Source organism: Oncorhynchus masou, chromosome 6, assembly GCF_036934945.1.
Source record: "Oncorhynchus masou masou isolate Uvic2021 chromosome 6, UVic_Omas_1.1, whole genome shotgun sequence".
NCBI lineage: Eukaryota > Metazoa > Chordata > Actinopteri > Salmoniformes > Salmonidae > Oncorhynchus > Oncorhynchus masou.
Window position 1 is genome coordinate 176,493 of NC_088217.1, and position 15,216 is coordinate 191,708.

A 15,216-nucleotide genomic window follows, 5' to 3' on the forward strand; every position below is an offset into this window, starting at 1 on the left:
GCTACTCTGAACATCAACATGAATCAGTGTTGGGGAAGCTACTCTGAACATCAACATTAATCAGTGTTGGGGAAGCTACTCTAAACATCAACATTAATCCGTGTTGGGGAAGCTACTCTAAACATCAACATTAATCAGTGTTGGGGAAGTTACTCTAAACATCAACATTAATCAGTGTTGGGGAAGCGACTCTAAAAAAATTGATTGCCAAGATACCAAATACTTCACACTAGAAGAAGTTAATCTACACTAAAGCTACCCTTAAGTATAGTTTAGTTAACTAAAGTTACTTTTTTTAAAAGTGGTTCACTACATACAAACTACTTTGTGAAAAATTATCATATGTAAATCTGAAATGTCATGGACGACAAATGGCAAGAACAGTTTACTCTGGAGTCAGATGTTAACACAATGTTTGTTTTAGCCTATTAGACAAAAAATATGTTTCAAAGTGAGAATAAGGCAGATCTGATGCTGATAAACTCTGAAACATTAGTACACACATCATAGTCTGAAGATGTTGACCTTAAGCAATTGTAAGTGATTGAGTGATCAAGGTAGTAGAATAGATAGTACACCAGCTTCCTGACACTAACAGGCATTAACATGACAAACATCCCCCCTTACTGGTTGGAAATCTTTATTACACTCAGTGTGGCGAGGAACTAAGTGTAATGTACCAGCGCGTTCCAACGGAAGGGATTCGTGAAACACTCATTGAATAGCGTGTGTTCACATTGCCGCTTGTTCTAGTAATGTAACGCATCCGTACAAGAGGAGAAGCAAATAACATATGTGTTGTCATACGTCCATACTTAACGCCATGACGGATGCGGTGTTCCAGGCACCCAAACGGCGGCCCAGAGTGTTTGAGGCGTACGACGCCCCGTTTCCTGTCCCTCTTGCTGCGGTGGGTGCGAGGCTGCAGCAGACCCTAATCTACAGAGCAGATATGGTCAACCAGCATGTCGTTGTCAGGGACCCTGAACACATACAAGCTCTCTACAGCAAGGTGTGTAGCAGCCAGCAGGCTATGTTGATAAACACAGTTGTTTAGCTAAATATTCAATAAACATTCACTGTTGAGAGGAGCCTTCTAACTTTAGTATGATGAAACTAGCTAACGTGAAACTAGCTAACGTTACTAGTCCCTCACTACTTCTGTAGTAAAATAGTTATGTTCTATTCTGTTCCAAGATTATGGAGCTGCTCATTTAGACTTTGTCATGTTTTTATCAAGGGTTACTTTGGTAAAGGCATCTTATCAAGAAGCAGACCAGACCACAGTATCTCACACCAATGGGAAAGTGAGTATTCAACTGTTCATTCTCTCCAGGCATGTCTATTATTGGATTGGTCAACAGTGTTGTAGAACTGGCCCATCTTAACGTGTCCTCTCTCTGTCTCTGTAGAGTTTGGTGAGAGAGTTCTACCTGTCATTTCCCTGTTCAAGTAAGTAGCTGTTGATAGAGCAGGACTGGATGTTTACAGCAGTCGACACAAACAGTAGTAGCTCTCATCTGAATTCTGAAGGTACACTATATATATACAGCAGTATGTGTATACCCCTTCAAATTAGTGGATTCTTCTATTTCAGCCACACCCGTTGCTGACAGGTGTATGTTATGACAGAGTACAGTGGAATGAATATACAGTACAATGGAATAGATCAGAATAGAACAAGAGTCCACATTCTGATACATGTGAAATGTTTTGAGTTGAAAGAGTTGACCAGAGGAAGCATGGCAGGAAACAGCAGCATGTTATTTAACAAACTAAACTAGCAGTGTAAACCCTCAGTCTGACCTCTGATCTGTGTTTTAGTTCCAGCATCATGGCCTTGCAGATCTCACTCCTCTACATTTGAGTCATTTAACAGACACTCACACACAGCAACCTAGTGCATTCATCTTATGATACACTATACAGTTGAAGTCGGAAGTTTACATACACCTTAGCCAAATACATTTAAACTCAGTTTTTCACCATTCCTGACATTTAATCCTCGTAAAAATTCCCGGTCTTAGGTCTGTTAGGATCACCACTTTATTTTAAGAATGTGAAATGTCAGAATAATAGTAGAGAGTGATTTATTTCAGCTTTTATTACTTTCATCACATTCCTAGTGGGTCAGACGTTTACATACACTCAATTAGTATTTGGTAGCATTGCCTTTAAATAGTTTAACTTGGGTCAAACATTTCAGGTAGCCTTCCGCAAGCTTCCCACAATAAGTTGCACGGATGTATAGCCGCAAAGCACCCCCACAACATGATGCTGCCACCCCGTTCTTCACGGTTAGGATGGTGTTCTTTGGCTTGCAAGCCTCCCCCTTTTTCCTCCAAACATAACGATGGTCATTATGGCCAAACAGTTCTATTTTTGTTTCATCGGACCAGAGGACATTTCTCCAAAAAGTACGATCTTTGTGCCCATGTGCAGTTGCAAACTGTAGTCTGGCTTTTTCATGGCGGTTTTGGAGCAGTGGCTTCTTCCTTGTTGAGTGGCCTTTCAGGTTATGTCGATATAGGACTCATTTTACTGTGGATATAGATACTTTTGTACCTGTTTCCTCCAGCATCTTCACAAGGTCCTTTGCTGCTGTTCTGGGATTGATTTACACTTTTTGCACCAAAGTACGTTCATCTCTAGGAGACAGAACGCGACTCCTTCCTGAGCGGTATGATGGCTGCATGGTCCCATGGTGTTTATACTTGCGTACTATTGTTTGTACAGATGAATGTGGTACCTTCAGGCATTTGGATGAACCAGACTTGTGGAGGTCTACAATTATTTTTCTGAGTTCTTGGCTGATTTCTTTTGATTTTCCCATGATATCAAGCAAAGAGGCACTGAGTTTGAAGGTAGGCCTTGAAATACAGGGTAGCCTAGTGGTTAGAGCATTGGACTAGTAACCGGAAGGTTGCGAGTTCAAACCCCTGAGCTGACAAGGTACAAATCTGTCGTTCTGCCCCTGAACAGGCAGTTAACCCACTGTTCCCAGGCCATCATTGAAAATAAGAATTTGTTCTTAACTGACTTTCCTGGTTAAATAAAGGTAAAATAAAAGGTACACCTCCAATTGACTCAAATGATGTCAATGAGTCTATCGGAAGCTTCTAAAGCCATGACATAATTTTCTAGAATTTTCCAAGCTGTTTAAAGGCACAGTAAACTTAGTGTATGTAAGCTTCTGACCCACTGGAATTGTGATACAGTGAATTGTAAGTGAAATCAAATCACATTTTATTTGTCACATACACATGGTTAGCAGATGTTAATGCGAGTGTAGCGAAATGCTTGTGCTTCCAGTTCCGACAATGCAGTAATAACCAACAAGTAATCTAACTAACAATTCCAAAACTAATATCTTATACACAGTGTAAGGGGATAAATAATATGTACATAAAGATATGAATGAGTGATGGTGCAGAGCAGCATAGGCAAGATACAGTAGATGGTATCGAGTACAGTATATACATATGAGATGAGTATGTAAACAAAGTGGCATAGTTAAAGTGGCTAGTGATACATGTATTACATAAAGATGCAGTAGATGATATAGAGTACAGTATATACGTATACATATGAGATGAATAATTTAGGGTATGTAAACATTATATTAGGTAGCATTGTTTAAAGTGGCTAGTGATATATTTTACATAATTTCCCATCAATTCCCATTATTAAAGTGGCTGGAGTTGAGTCAGTGTGTTGGCAGCAGCCACTCAATGTTAGTGGTTGCTGTTTAACAGTCTGATGGCCTTGAGATAGAAGCTGTTTTTCAGTCTCTCGGTCCCAGCTTTGATGCACCTGTACTGACCTCGCCTTCTGGATGATAGCGGGGTGAACAGGCAGTGGCTCGGGTGGGTGTTGTCCTTGATGATCTTTATGGCCTTCCTGTAACATCGGGTGGTGTAGGTGTCCTGGAGGGCAGGTAGTTTGCCCCCGGTGATGCGTTGTGCAGACCTCACTACCCTCTGGAGAGCCTTACGGTTGTGGGCGGAGCAGTTGCCGTACCAGGTGGTGATACAGCCCGCCAGGATGCTCTTGATTGTTCATCTGTAGAAGTTTGTGAGTGTTTTTGGTGACAAATTTCTTCAGCCTCCTGAGGCGCTGCTGCGCCTTCTTCACGATGCTGTCTGTGTGGGTGGACCAATTTAGTTTGTCTGTGATGTGTATGCCGAGGAACTTAAAACTTACTACCCTCTCCACTACTGTTCCATCGATGTGGATAGGGGGGTGTTCCCTCTGCTGTTTCCTGAAGTCCACAATCATCTCCTTAGTTTTGTTGACGTTGAGTGTGAGGTTATTTTCCTGACACCACACTCCGAGGGCCCTCACCTCCTCCCTGTAGGCCGTCTCGTCGTTGTTGGTAATCAAGCCTACCACTGTTGTGTCGTCCGCAAACTTGATGATTGAGTTGGAGGCGTGCGTTGCCGCGCAGTCGTTGGTGAACAGGGAGTACAGGAGAGGGCTCAGAACGCACCCTTGTGGGGCCCCAGTGTTGAGGATCAGCGGGGTGGAGATGTTGTTGCCTACCCTCACCACCTGGGGGCGGTCCGTCAGGAAATCCAGTACCCAGTTGCACAGGGCGGGGTCGAGACCCAGGGTCTCGAGCTTGAGGACGAGCTTGGAGGGTACTATGGTGTTAAATGCCGAGCTGTAGTCGTTGAACAGCCTTCTCACATAGGTATTCCTCTTGTCCAGATGAGTTAGGGCAGTGTGCAGTGTGGTTGAGATTGCGTCTAATGAACTCGCACACCGAATCAGCGTATTCGTCAATGTTGTTGCCTGACGCAACAACGAAATAATCTGTCTGTAAACAATTGTTGGACCGATTACTTGTCATGCACAAAGTAGATGTCCTATCCGACTTGCCAAAACTATAGAAAACAAGAAATGTGTAGAGCGGTTGAAAAATGAGTTTTAATGACTCCAACCTAAGTGTATGTAAACTTCCTACTTCAACTGTATATACAAAAGTATGTGGACACCCCTTCAAATATGTGGATTCTGCTATTTCAGCCACATCCATTGATGACAGTAGTCAGTACTGAAGAGCTCAGTGACTTTCAACGTGGCACAGTCATAGGATGCCACCTTTCCAACAAGTCAGTTTGTCAAATTTCTGCCCTGCTAGAACTGCCCCTTTCAACTGTACGTGCTGTTATTGTGAAGTGGAAACGTCTAGGAGTAACAACGGCTCAGCCGAGAAGTAGTAGGCCACACAAGCGCACCTCGGAGTGCTAAAGTGCGTAAAAATCGCCTGTCCTCGGTTGCAACACTCACTACTGAGTTCTAAACTGCTTCTGGAAGCAAGAACTGTTTGTTGGGAGCTTCATGAAATGGGTTTCCATGGCCGAGCAGCATCACACAAACCTAAGATCACCATGCGCAATGCCAAGCGTCGGCTGGAGTGGTGTAAAGCTCACCACCATTGAACTCTTGAGCAGTGGAAACACGTTCTCTGGAGTGATGAATCACGCTTCACCATCTGGCAGTCCAATGGATGAATCTGGGTTTGGCGGATGCCAGGAGAACACTACCTGCCCGAATGCATAGTGCCAACTGTAAAGTTTGGTGGAGGAGGAATAATGGTCTGGGGCTGTTTTTCATGGTTAGGGATAGGCCCCTTAGTTCCAGTGAAGGGAAATCTTAACTCTACAGCATACAATGACATGCTAGACGATCCTGTGCTTCCAATTTTAGGGAAGCCCTTTCCTGTTTCAGCATGACAATGCCCCCGTGCACAAAGCGAAGTCCATACAGAAATGGTTTGTCAAGATCTGTGTGGAAGAACTTGACTGACCTGCACAGAGGACTGGCCTGCACAGAGCCCTGACCTAAACCCCATCGAACAGCTTTGGGATGAATAGGAACGCTGACTGCGAGCCAGGCCTAATCGCCTCAACATCAGTGCCCGACCTCACTAATGCTCTTGGGGCTGAATGGAAGATGCAGTCCCTGCAACAATGTTCCAACATCTAGTGGAAAGCCTTCCCAGAAGAGTGGAGGCTGTTACAGCAGTAAAGGGGAATCATCTCCATATTAATGCCATGATTTTGGAATGAGATGTTTGACGAGCAGGTGTCCACTTACTTTTGATCATGTAGTGTATTTCCGTCTACGAGTTACACCGCATGAGTCTACCTGTCTCCCCTCTCTCAGGTACCAGAAGCATTTGAGCTGGGCACGGGACGTACTCCTAGCTCAAGGATTGGAAGAGGAGGTTGTCAATCAGATACTGCAGAGACTTTGTCAGCCAATGGAGCCAGGGCTCAGAGAGGAAAATGGGAATGATGACTGCCCAGCCAGCCCTCACAGGAGTGAGGAAACAGGGGCAGGGGCAGGTAACCCCCAAGACATGGCCTCAGAGCAGGCAGGGACAGTGGTACAGCAGGGCCAGGCATCAGCCTCCTGGAGCCCAGAGGATCAGGGGGAGCAGGACAGTCAGTGTCCCCAGGCTAAGAGGCCTAGGAGTCAAGTAGACGGAGGGTTCGACCCACTGTCTGAGCTGTACCCCCAGGAGCCACAGCAGATAGACCCAGCGGCCCTGTCTACGGTCCGGTGCCCCAGGCATGATGACTGGCTGGTTGACTGTGGCTGTCGCCTGGAGGACAGCGTGCTGGAGACCCTCACCCTGCAGAGAGACAGACAGACAGAGGCAGACCGACAGGGGGCAGACCGTGGGTATGAGTATGTACTGGTGATGGAAGAGGAGAATAGTGTTGTCAAGGTACAGTGTCAAATCATTTAACACATTTTCTCACAAGTTGTTCCTGACCAGGTGGCCCAACCAGGAAAACCTCTGAGCCCTAGTCGTAATCAGGAGTTTGTCCTGGTCAGGTCTTGTGGTCAGGAATAACCCTGGTCTGACTCGTTATTCAGTGTGATGGTCTGTATAAACTAAAACCTTGTGTTCTGTGTAGCATAGGCCTACTGTGTCAGACCTTGCTAACAGTGTTCTTATTGACATGTAATATAATAATAATAATGTTACTGATGTGTTTTGGGATCTTAGATCTATAATTATTATTCGTTGTTTCGTGTTTTTTTTACCCCCTTTTTCTCCACAATTTTGTGATATCTAATTGGTAGTTACAATTCTGTCTCATCGCTGCAACTCCCCAATGGGCTCCGGAGAGGCGAAGGTCAAGTCATGCGTCCTCCGAAACGTTACCCGCCAAGCTACGCTTCTTAACACCCGCTCACTTAACCCAGAAGCCAGCCGCACCAACGTGTCGGAGGAAACACTGTTCAACTGATGACTGAGGTCAGCTACAAGGAGTCGCTGGAGTGCGAGGGGCCAAGGAAAGCCCCCCCCCCTGTCCAAACCCTCCCCTAACCTGGTGCGATGCTGGGCCAATTGTGGGCCGTCCAATGGGACTCCCGGTCCTGGCGGGCTGTGACACAGCCTGGGATCAAACGCCAGGCAGTAGTGAAGCCTCAACACTGCGACGTGTCGGAGGCCCTGGGATCTTACATAGACCATCCTGGGATCATGTTTCTAACTGATGTTTTGTGGTTCTGTGTGTTCCAGCAGGGCAGAGCAGGGCCAGGGATGACAGCGAGGAGAGTGTGTAGAGTCAACCCCTTCAGACTGCTAGAGTACCTTCAACTGACTCTGGAGGAGGTAAGACACCATCCACTCTGCTCTTCTCTGTATTCTTCTATCAAAGCCAAACTATGGTTCAGAACAAGGGGTTGACTCTACACACTCTCTACGCAATCAATAACATGTTAATGAGGATTGTATTGTCATAACTGGATCTGATGATGATGAGGAGTTGTGTTAATGAAATGTGTTTGTGTCAGTGCTTGGACACTCAGTCCTCATGACTCTGGAATAATCAAAAGCTCAACTCCAGCACAATACATGGTTTTCTTTTTTCTGATGAGCTGCTGGTGTGAGGTCTGATCAGGTCTGCTGGTATGAGGTCTTGACCAGGTCTGCTGGTGTGAGGTCTTGACCAGGTCTGCTGGTGTGAGGTCTTGACCAGGTCTGCTGGTGTGAGGTCTTGACCAGGTCTGCTGGTGTGAGGTCTTGACCAGGTCTGCTGGTGTGAGGTCTTGACCAGGCCTGCTGGTGTGAGGTCTTGACCAGGCCTGCTGGTGTGAGGTCTTGACCAGGCCTGCTGGTGTGAGGTCTTGACCAGGCCTGCTGGTGTGAGGTCTTGACCAGGCCTGCTGGTGTGAGGTCTTGACCAGGCCTGCTGGTGTGAGGTCTTGACCAGGTAGAGAAGTATTGGAGTTGATTGTTTGACCTCAGAGCTGGTAGTGTTCTGAAGTGAGGCTGAGGTACTCAACTCACCGCCATCCCCACAACCCCCCTGTCCCTTGTCCCCACCACCCTCCCTGTCCCTTGTCCCCACCACCCTCCCTGTCCCTTGTCCCCACCACCCTCCCTGTCCCTTGTCCCCACCACCCTCCCTGTCCCTTGTCCCCACCACCCTCCCTGTCCTGATGACACATCCACTACCACCATCAATACTGTGCCCCTAGTGCACTAGAGTGCCATTATCTAGGGTGTTGTAAAGCAACCTTTTCTGAGCCAAGATCACTTTCTGAGTCAAAATGCAGGCCGAGATCTACTGCTCAAACTTTTTAAAATGTCTTTAAAACATCGTAAGCCTATGCAACAGTAACCTATTAGAAAGTACTGTAGCAATGAGGTTTGTGCCATAGGCTATAGGCCCAATACATTATCAATGCATTTTGGCTGTGCTTGAATTGCCCTGCCAATGTTGTTCTTCACCAACCATTTTAAAATTATATTTCAGCAAGTCAGGTATACAGTGCATTCGGAAAGTATTCAGGCCCCTTTTCCACATTTTGTTACGATACAGCCTTGTTCTAAAATGTATTCAATTGTTTATTCCCCTCATCAATCTCTGCATAATACACCATAATGACAAAGTAAAAACAGATTATTAGAAATGTTAGCAAATTTATAAAAAATAAACAGAAGTATCGCATTTACACAAGAATAATCTAGACCCTTTACAAGAGGTCGACCGATTAATCTGAATGGCCGATTAATTAGGGCCGATTTCAAGTTGTCATAACAATCGGAAATCGGTATTTTTCGACACCAATTTGGGCGTATTTTATTTTATTTAAAAAACAATTTTTTACACCTTTATTTAGTCTTTTTATTTAACTAGGCAAGTCAGTTAAGAACACATTCTTATTTTCAATGACTGCTTAGGAACAGTGGGTTAACTGCCTTGTTCAGGTGCAGAACGACAGATTTTTACCTTGTCAGCTCGGGGATTCAATCTTGCAACCTTACGGTTAACTAGTCCAACGCTCTAACCACCTGCTTTACATTGCACTCCACGAGGAGCCTGCCTGTTACGCGAATGCAGTAAGCCAAGTTAAGTTGCTAGCTAGCATTAACCTTATCTTATAAAAAACAATCAATCAATCATAATCACTAGTTAACTACACATGGTTGATGATATTACTAGTTTATCTAGCGTGTCCTGCGTTGCATATAATCGATGCGGTGCATATTTGCGAAAAAGGACTGTTGTTGCTCCAATGTGTACCTAACCATAAACATCAATGCCTTTCTTAAAATCAGTATCAAATCAAATCAAATTTATTTATATAGCCCTTCGTACATCAGCTGATATCTCAAAGTGCTGTACAGAAACCCAGCCTAAAACCCCAAACAGCAAGCAATGCAGGTGTAGATGAACGGTGGTTAGGAAAAACTCCCTAGAAAGGCCAAAACCTAGGAAGAAGCCTAGAGGGGAACCAGGCTATGTGGGGTGGCCAGTCCTCTTCTGGCTGTGCCGGGTAGAGATTATAACAGAACATGGCCAAGATGTTCAAATGTTCATAAATGACCAGCATGGTCGAATAATAATAAGGTAGAACAGTTGAAACTGGAGCAGCAGCACGGCCAGGTGGACTGGGGACAGCAAGGAGTCATCATGTCAGGTAGTCCTGGGGCATGGTCCTAGGGCTCAGGTCCTCCGAGAGAGAGAAGGAGAGAATTAGAGAACGCACACTTAGATTCACACAGGACACCGAATTGGACAGGAGAAGTACTCCAGATATAACAAACTGACCCCAGCCCCCGACACATAAACTACTGCAGCATAAATACTGGAGGCTGAGACAGGAGGGGTCAGGAGACACTGTGGCCCCCCCGAGGACACCCCCGGACAGGACCAAACAGGAAGGATATAACCCCACCCACTTTGCCAAAGCACAGCCCCCACACCACTAGAGGGATATCTTCAACCACCAACTTTACCATCCTGAGACAAAGCTGAGTATAGCCCGCAAAGATCTCCGCCATGGCACAACCCAAGGGGGGGGGTGCCAACCCAGACAGGATGACCACATCAGTGAATCAACCCGCGCAGGTGACGCACCCCCTCCAGGGACGGCATGAGAGTAAGCCAGTGACTCGACCCCTGTAATAGGGTTAGAGGCAGAGAATCCCAGTGGAAAGAGGGGAACCGGCCAGGCAGAGACAGCAAGGGTGGTTCGTTGCTCCAGAGCCTTTCCGTTCACCTTTCCACTCCTGGGCCAGACTACACTCAATCATATGACCCACTGAAGAGATGAGTCTTCAGTAAAGACTTAAAGGTTGAGACCGAGTTTGCGTCTCTGACATGGGTAGGCAGACCGTTCCATAAAAATGGAGCTCTATAGGAGAAAGCCCTGCCTCCAGCTGTTTGCTTAGAAATTCTAGGGACAATTAGGAGGCCTGCGTCTTGTGACCGTAGCGTACGTGTAGGTATGTACGGCAGGACCAAATCAGAGATGGGTAGGAGCAAGCCCATGTAATGCTTGTAGGTTAGCAGTAAAACCTTGAAATCAGCCCTTGCTTTGACAGGAAGCCAGTGTAGGGAGGCTAGCACTGGAGTAATATGATAATTTTTTTTGGTTCTAGTCAGGATTCTAGCAGCCGTATTTAGCACTAACTGAAGTTTATTTAGTGCTTTATCCGGGTAGCCGGAAAGTAGAGCATTGCAGTAGTCTAACCTAGAAGTGACAAAAGCATGGATTAATTTTTCTGCATCATTTTTGGACAGAAAGTTTCTGATTTTTGCAATGTTACGTAGATGGAAAAAAGCTGTCCTTGAAATGGTCTTGATATGTTCTTCAAAAGAGAGATCAGGGTCCAGAGTAACGCCGAGGTCCTTCACAGTTTTATTTGAGATGACTGTACAACCATTAAGATTAATTGTCAGATTCAACAGAAGATCTCTTTGTTTCTTGGGACCTAGAACAAGCATCTCTGTTTTGTCCGAGTTTAAAAGTAGAAAGTTTGCTGCCATCCACTTCCTTATGTCTGAAACACATGCTTCTAGCGAGGGCAATTTTGGGGCTTCACCATGTGTCATTGAAATGTACAGCTGTGTGTCATCCGCATAGCAGTGAAAGTTAACATTATGTTTTCGAATAACATCCCCAAGAGGTAAAATATATAGTGAAAACAACAGTGGTCCTAAAACGGAACCTTGAGGAACACCGAAATTTACAGTTGATTTGTCAGAGGACAAACCATTCACAGAGACAAACTGATATCTTTCCGACAGATAAGATCTAAACCAGGCCAGAACTTGTCCGTGTAGACCAATTTGGGTTTCCAATCTCTCCAAAAGAATGTGGTGATCGATGGTATCAAAAGCAGCACTAAGGTCTAGGAGCACGAGGACAGATGCAGAGCCTCGGTCCGATGCCATTAAAATGTCATTTACCACCTTCACAAGTGCCGTCTCAGTGCTATGATGGGATCTAAAACCAGACTGAAGCATTTCGTATACATTGTTTGTCTTCAGGAAGGCAGTGAGTTGCTGAGCAACAGCCTTTTCTAAGATTTTTGAGAGGAATGGAAGATTCGATATAGGCCGATAGTTTTTTATATTTTCTGGGTCAAGGTTTGGCTTTTTCAAGAGAGGCTTTATTACTGCCACTTTTAGTGAGTTTGGTACACATCCGGTGGATAGAGAGCTGTTTATTATGTTCAACATAGGAGGGCCAAGCACAGGAAGCAGCTCTTTCAGTAGTTTAGTTGGAATAGGGTCCAGTAAGCAGCTTGAAGGTTTAGAGGCCATGATTATTTTCATCATTGTGTCAAGAGATATAGTACTAAAACACTTGAGCGTCTCTCTTGATCCTAGGTCCACGCAGAGTTGTGCAGACTCAGGACAACTGAGCTTTGAAGGAATACGCAGATTTAAAGAGGAGTCTGTAATTTGCTTTCTAATAATCATAATTTTTTCCTCAAAGAAGTTCATGAATTTATCACTGCTAAAGTGAAAGTCATCCTCTCTTGGGGAATGCTGCTTTTTAGTTAGCTTTGCGACAGTATCAAAAAGGAATTTTGGATTGTTCTTATTTTCCTCAATTAAGTTAGAAAAATAGGATGATCGAGCAGCAGTAAGGGCTCTTCGGTACTGTCTTTCCAAGCTAGACGGAAGACTTCCAGTTTGGTGTGGCGCCATTTCCGTTCCAATTTTCTGGAAGCTTGCTTCAGAGCTCGGGTATTTTTTGTGTACCAGGGAGCTAGTTTCTTATGAGAAATGTTTTTAGTTTTTAGGGGTGCAACTGCATCTAGGGTATTGCTCAAGGTTAAATTGAGTTCCTCAGTTAGGTGGTTAACTGATTTTTGTCCTCTGGTGTCATTGGGTAGACAGAGGGAATCTGGAAGGACATCAAGGAATCTTTGTGTTGTCTGTGAATTTATAGCATGACTTTTGATGTTCCTTGGTTGGGGTCTGAGCAGATTATTTGTTGCAATTGCAAATGTAATAAAATGGTGGTCCGATAGTCCTGGATTATAAGGAAAAACATTAAGATCTACAACATTTATTCCATGGGACAAAACTAGGTCCAGCGTATGACTGTGACAGTGAGTGGGTCCAGAGACATGTTGGACAAAACCCACTGAGTCGATGATGGCTCCGAAAGCCTTTTGGAGTGGGTCTGTGGACTTTTCCATGTGGATATTAAAGTCACCAAAGATTAGAATATTATCTGCTATGACTACAAGGTCCGATAGGAATTCAGGGAACTCAGTGAGGAACGCTGTATATGGCCCAGGAGGCCTGTAAACAGTAGCTATAAAAAGTGATTGAGTAGGCTGCATAGATTTCATGACTAGAAGCTCAAAAGACGAAAACGTCATTTTTTTTTTTGTAAATTGAAATTTGCTATCGTAAATGTTGGCAACACCTCCGCCTTTGTGGGATGCACGGGGGATATGGTCACTAGTGTAGCCAGGAGGTGAGGCCTCATTTAACACAGTAAATTCATCAGGCTTTAGCCATGTTTCAGTCAGGCCAATCACATCAAGATTATGATCAGTGATTAGTTCATTGACTATAATTGCCTTTGAAGTAAGGGATCTAACATTAAGTAGCCCTATTTTGAGATGTGAGGTATCATGATCTCTTTCAATAATGACAGGAATGGAGGTGGTCTTTATCCTAGTGAGATTGCTAAGGCGAACACCGCCATGTTTAGTTTTGCGCAACCTAGGTCGAGGCACAGACACGGTCTCAATGGTGATAGCTGAGCTGACTACACGGACTGTGCTAGTGGCAGACTCCACTATGCTGGCAGGCTGGCTAACAGCCTGCTGCCTGGCCTGCACCCTATTTCATTGTGGAGCTATAGGAGTTAGAGCCCTGTCTATGTTGGTAGATAAAATGAGAGCACCCCTCCAGCTTGGATGGAGTCCGTCACTCCTCAGCAGGTCAGGCTTGGTCCTGTTTGTGGGTGAGTCCCAGAAAGAGGGCCAATTATCTACAAATTCTAACTTTTGGGAGGGGCAGAAAACAGTTTTCAACCAGCGATTGAGTTGTGAGACTCTGCTGTAGAGCTCATCACTCCCCCTAACTGGGAGGGGGCCAGAGACAATTACTCGACGCCGACACATCTTTCTGTGTCCTGTGTGGCTCAGTCGGTAGAGCATGGCGCTTGCAACGCCAAGCGTCGTGGGTTCGATTCCCGCTGGGGCCACCCATATGTAAAAGTAGTGGCCCCAGCCGACTTGTAAGTCGCTTTGGACAAAAGCGTCTGCTAAATGGGATATAGCTGATTTACACGCAGAAGCTATGTTGCGCTTGGTGATCTCTGACTGTTTCATCCTAACATCGTTGGTGCCGACGTGGATAACAATATCTCTATACTCTACACTCGCCAGTTTTAGCTTTAGCCAGCACCATCTTCAGATTAGCCTTAACGTCGGTAGCCCTGCCCCCCGGTAAACAGTGTATGATCGCTGGATGATTCGTTTTAAGTCTAATACTGCGGGTAATGGAGTCGCCAATGACTAGAGTTTTCAATTTGTCAGAGCTAATGGTGGGAAGCTTTGGCGTCTCAGACCCCGTAACGGGAGGAGTAGAGACCAGAGAAGGCTCGGCCTCTGACTCCGACTCGCTGCTTAATGGGGAAAACCGGTTGAAAGTTTCTGTCGCCTGAATGAGCAACACCGGTTGAGCGTTCCTACAGCATTTCCTTCCAGAAACCGTGAGAAAGTTGTCCGGCTGCGGGGACTGTGCCAGGGGATTTATACTACTATCTGTACTTACTGGTGGCACAGATGCTGTTTCATCCTTTCCTACACTGAAATGACCCTTGCCTAGCGATTGCGTCTGAAGCCGGGCTTGTAGCACAGCTATCCTCGCCGTAAGGCGAGTACAGCGACTGAAATTAGAAGGCATCATGTTAATGTTACTACTTAGCTTCGGGTGTTGGAGGTCCTGACGAATCGTGTCCAGATAAAGCGTCCGGAGTGAAAAAGTTGGGGGGTATACAAAGCGTCCGGAGTGAAAAAGTTGGGGGATATACACAAGTATATATTTTTAAACCTGCATATTTAGTTAATATTGCCTGCTAACCTGGCTTGTTGCGAACTGTGTGACCTGGCTCGTTGCGAACTGTGTGAAGACTATTTCTTCCTAACAAAGACAGCCAACTTCGCCAAACGGGGGATAATTTAACAAAAGCGCATTTGCGAAAAAAGCACAATCGTTGCACGATTGTACCTAACCATAAACATCAATGCCTTTCTTAAAATCAATACACCGAAGTATATATTTTTAAACCTGCATATTTAGCTTAAGGAAATCCAGGTTTGCAAGCAATATTAACCAGGTGAAATTGTTGAGTCACGCAGAGTCAGTGTATATGCAACAGTTTGGGCCGCCTAATTTGCCAGAATTTTACGTAATTATTACATAA

At 45.1% G+C, this 15,216-nt stretch overlaps 1 protein-coding gene across 3 annotated transcripts in view; it reads left to right on the forward strand.

The window, feature by feature from the left end:
• The first annotated feature begins 711 nt into the window (after nt 1–711).
• The window catches only part of tsen2 (TSEN2 tRNA splicing endonuclease subunit), a 41,664-nt gene continuing 27,159 nt past the window's right edge, over nt 712–15,216 (forward strand). For 2 of the 3 annotated variants that reach the window (XM_064967357.1, XM_064967356.1), the window contains exons 1-5: nt 712–1,012; nt 1,241–1,307; nt 1,413–1,452; nt 6,172–6,739; nt 7,544–7,636. In XM_064967357.1, coding sequence (XP_064823429.1) covers nt 794–1,012; nt 1,241–1,307; nt 1,413–1,452; nt 6,172–6,739; nt 7,544–7,636 — 987 coding nt within the window. In that variant the 5' untranslated portion in view covers nt 712–793. The remainder of the gene's footprint in view (nt 1,013–1,240; nt 1,308–1,412; nt 1,453–6,171; nt 6,740–7,543; nt 7,637–15,216) is intronic. The other variant, XM_064967358.1, reaches the window with a different exon arrangement.